The sequence below is a fragment of the Triticum aestivum genome, chromosome 4B (genome assembly GCF_018294505.1).
Source record: "Triticum aestivum cultivar Chinese Spring chromosome 4B, IWGSC CS RefSeq v2.1, whole genome shotgun sequence".
In the NCBI taxonomy this organism is placed as follows: Eukaryota; Viridiplantae; Streptophyta; class Magnoliopsida; order Poales; family Poaceae; genus Triticum; species Triticum aestivum.
Window position 1 is genome coordinate 666105555 of NC_057804.1, and position 3614 is coordinate 666109168.

At 52.8% G+C, this 3614-nt stretch overlaps 1 protein-coding gene across 1 annotated transcript in view; it reads left to right on the top strand.

Annotated features, from left to right (window-relative positions):
* Positions 1 to 1645: 1645 nt before the first annotated feature.
* LOC123089805 (deoxypodophyllotoxin synthase) overlaps positions 1646 to 3614 on the top strand; it is a 3322-nt gene continuing 1353 nt past the window's right edge. Inside the window, exons 1-2 of the mRNA XM_044511381.1 lie at positions 1646 to 2056; positions 2134 to 2467. Coding sequence (XP_044367316.1) covers positions 1695 to 2056; positions 2134 to 2467 — 696 coding nt within the window. The 5' untranslated portion in view covers positions 1646 to 1694. The remainder of the gene's footprint in view (positions 2057 to 2133; positions 2468 to 3614) is intronic.

Below are 3614 nucleotides of genomic sequence, written 5' to 3' on the forward strand. Positions count from 1 at the left end.
GCCACACTCCCCTGCTTCGCCGCCGCCGAAGGGCCGGCCGGCGAAGACGCGCCGAACCCCAGGAAGGTGGCGGCGGGGTGGAACAGCGTCGCTTGCACCCCGAACCTCCCAGACCACCCCCGCGCCTCACCCCCTACCGCAGCAGCGCCCCCTCCTCCCGCTGGTCCGGCGGCGGCGGATCTGGTCCCTCCCCATCGGCCTGGCCCCCGCCACCGGTGAGCCGCTCCTCCCCGCCATCATCTGCCGCCGCGGGCGTCCCCCACCTCACGTGCCTCCGCCCCCTCGGCCCGCGACACCAGGACCCTCCTGATGATTCTTGGGCGCTCCGCCACCAGCTGCTGCTCGCGCCTGCCAGCCGGCGGCGGATACGGTGACCATGGCCGCTGCCGCGGTCTCCGGCGGCGATCCTTTCCCCCGAGCCACGGTGATGATTCTTGCGTCGAGACGGCGATGCATCTGCGGTTGTGGCTGGCACGGGGTTTGCCGCGGTGGTCCTTGCTGGTGTTGTTTCGGCCCCGGTGGCCTCAGGCCGCGTCTCTCCGGCGTCCCTCGTTGCCGGCGTCCCGAACCGGGCAGCTCCGGCCACAGTGACTGGGTAGCCAATTTACCTTGCTCGCCGATGCCCCGACGGCTAAGGCCATGGCAGCTTGGATCTGCGTCCCTCCAGTCCTCGCTTGTCGGCGTTGCCGGACGTCGTCACCCCAAGATCCCAGCGTGGTTTGCCTTGTCGCCCGTCCTACCCTGTACGGCTCAAAGTCTCCCCCTTTTGCCAGATCCTATGCTCGTGGGTTCGGAGGCGACGCCACCCTCCGACGGCAGGTGCAGCCCCGCCAACCCCTTCCTAACTTGGTGGTTCTGACCAACATTGGCCTCCGCATCTTTGATTCCAACTCGGCGGCTATGGGATCGCTCAGCTTCAGGCCAGGGAGAGATCCTTGCACGGCTTGCCGGTGCTGGCAGCTACGGCGCCCGCGGGTGTCGTTTTCCTTCTTGGAGGCGCTGGCAAGGCCTTTAGCTGCGCCCTCTTTGAGCTCAGGGGAAATCCTAGGTTCGAGTTCCTCGGACCGGATAGTGACGGTGTCTCGGCATCGTATTCCTTCTTCAAGGCACTATCTTGTTCGCTCGTGGTGTCCCTGGTTTTGGCTCAGACGATGTTGGAGTTATCGCTGGCTTGGCATTGCCGCCCTTGGCTCACTTTGGTAGGTTTAGCTGTGTTGTATCCTCTGTTCAGGTTGAGCATCCCTTGTCTCTCTGCTCCGGGCACCATGTACACGTCTGCCTGCGTTCGTGTCATGTGTTATATCCCTATGTACTCATTTTAATCTTTCTATCAATGAAATGACACACAAGCTTTGCGTATTCGAGAAGAAAGAATTGAGCATCTAACGGGTCCAACGGAACTGTAAGCTGTACGCAGGCAGGACTGCATTAGTTTGTCACGGGCAAGTGTAACCTTTTTTTGCGGGGAAAGCAAGTAACCCTTTTTTAGATAGAGAAATATAAAATGATGTTGCTTCTATATATGCGCTGACTTGGTTATTTAATTAGCTTGTGTTGGCGTGCAGCGCTAGCTTGACATAAAATGACATAAAGCAAGTTCTAGGAAGCACAAAACATTCACAAAATCACAACTGGCAAGGCAGAAGAAGTAGTAGATGCTAGAGCGAGCCAAGGCGCAGAGCAACAGGTAGCTCATGGAGATTACTAAGGTGGACCTCCGTGGCCTAAATCCCAGCGGGCCTGGGTGGAGGGAAGCCCGGGACGCCGTAACCACATCCATGGTGGCACACGGCTTCGTGGTGGTCGCACACGACGCGGTCGGCCCGGAGCTCCGGGAAGCGCTTTTCGGGCGCGCCTTGCCGGAGTTGTACGCGCTTCCGGTGGAGGCCAAGCGGCAGAACGTGGCGTCCACTCGGGTCCCGTTCCAAGGCTACATCTCAAACATGCCCGACGGGACCCTCGAGAGCTTGCGCGTCTGGGATCCCACCGACGCCAGCCGCGTCCGTGACTACGGCAACCTCCTCTGGCCGCAGCAGGGGGGCAACCCTGCCTTCTGGTAAATCCATCACCTTCACTTCACGTACGTGTATGCACGCATCCATAGCATTATTCTCAGTTTTGAGTGACACCCAGCGACACCATTGTGTCGGTTGCCAAGAAGCTGGTGAAGCTGGAGCAGACCGTGATGATGATGGTCCTTGAGGGCCTCGGCGCCGGGGAGGAGCGCATCCACGCACACCAGGACCAGGAGGCGCTCACCTACGGCCTTCGGCTCTGGCGCTACGGCATGCGGCCTCTGGACGCAGCCACCGGCGTCTCATTGCTACCGCACCGTGACACCTGCATCACCAGCACCGTCCTGCAGCATGAGGTGGAAGGCCTGGAGGTGCAGACCAGGGACGGCAACTGGATCGCCGTGCCGCCTCAGCCCGACACAGCCACCATCATCGCCGGTGATTTCTTCACTGTAAGCATCATCGATCATTACCTGGATCTCTTACTCTACAGGTACTACTTCACAATTACTTACGGAAATCTTACCTGGCGAATGTTTAGTCGCAATTTTATGACGATGTTTTGTCCTAGTCTTATCTATATCCAGTCTAAAAGATTTTGAATTCAAAATTCAATTATAAAGTTCATCCCTTGAGAAAAATTGTTGGGATTCCATAACCTTGACATCAGCCAGGGAGCCCATCCCATCGAACGCCTTCCCCACAGTTGCACGGATCTTGGCACAAGGCCGGTGCGACGTAGATCAGCTAGAGTTGTTCGCTGTTAAATTGCTTCCTGACCAGCGTTCTTTATTTATTTTTTCTCCAATTAAGAGCATGGAAGTTTAATTATTACTAGGATGGCCATTTTATTATTATTTGCATGTCGTTTTTTGTTATCAAGCGGACGGCAATATTATTATTGAAAGCGTGTTATTTTTATTACTGTTTGCATGGCATCTTTATAATTAAAAGGATGAGAGATTTATTATTAAGAGAATGACAATTTTGATTATTATTTTTTGATGGCATGGCATTTCAATGAACTTTTGCCCAGTTGACCAAATAGAGCAAAAATTCACAGGATGGCGTTTTTTTTGTCCATGGAAAAAATAAAGAAAAAATGTTCCCCAAAACATGGCATTTCTTGCACAATGAAACATTTGCACGACAAAAGTCATAAATTTATTATTTTTAGATCACACGACACCTTTTTCAATCCTACCATTATAACTTTAATTAAAGAAATGACAGTTTTACCAAGTAGCATGACATTGTTTATATATTTTCAGTTTTACAAAGTAACATGGAAATTATCATATACTCCCTCTGTCCGAAAAAACTTGGCCCTCAAATGGATGTATCTATCATCAAGTTAGTGCTAGCTAGATACACCAATTTGAGGGACAAGTTTGGGACAAGCTTTTCCGGACGGAGGGAGTATTTTTTAGATCATGAAAAATATAAATTAAAGATTTTGTTTGTTTTCTATAAGAAATTGTGTTTTTTTATACATGGCATTTTTATAAAGAAATAGTTAACTGAGCCTATGGGCCAATCGGGGGTTCGCTCAGGCCCACCCCTGGCGAAACATGGAGGATGGGCGAATACGTTCACTAG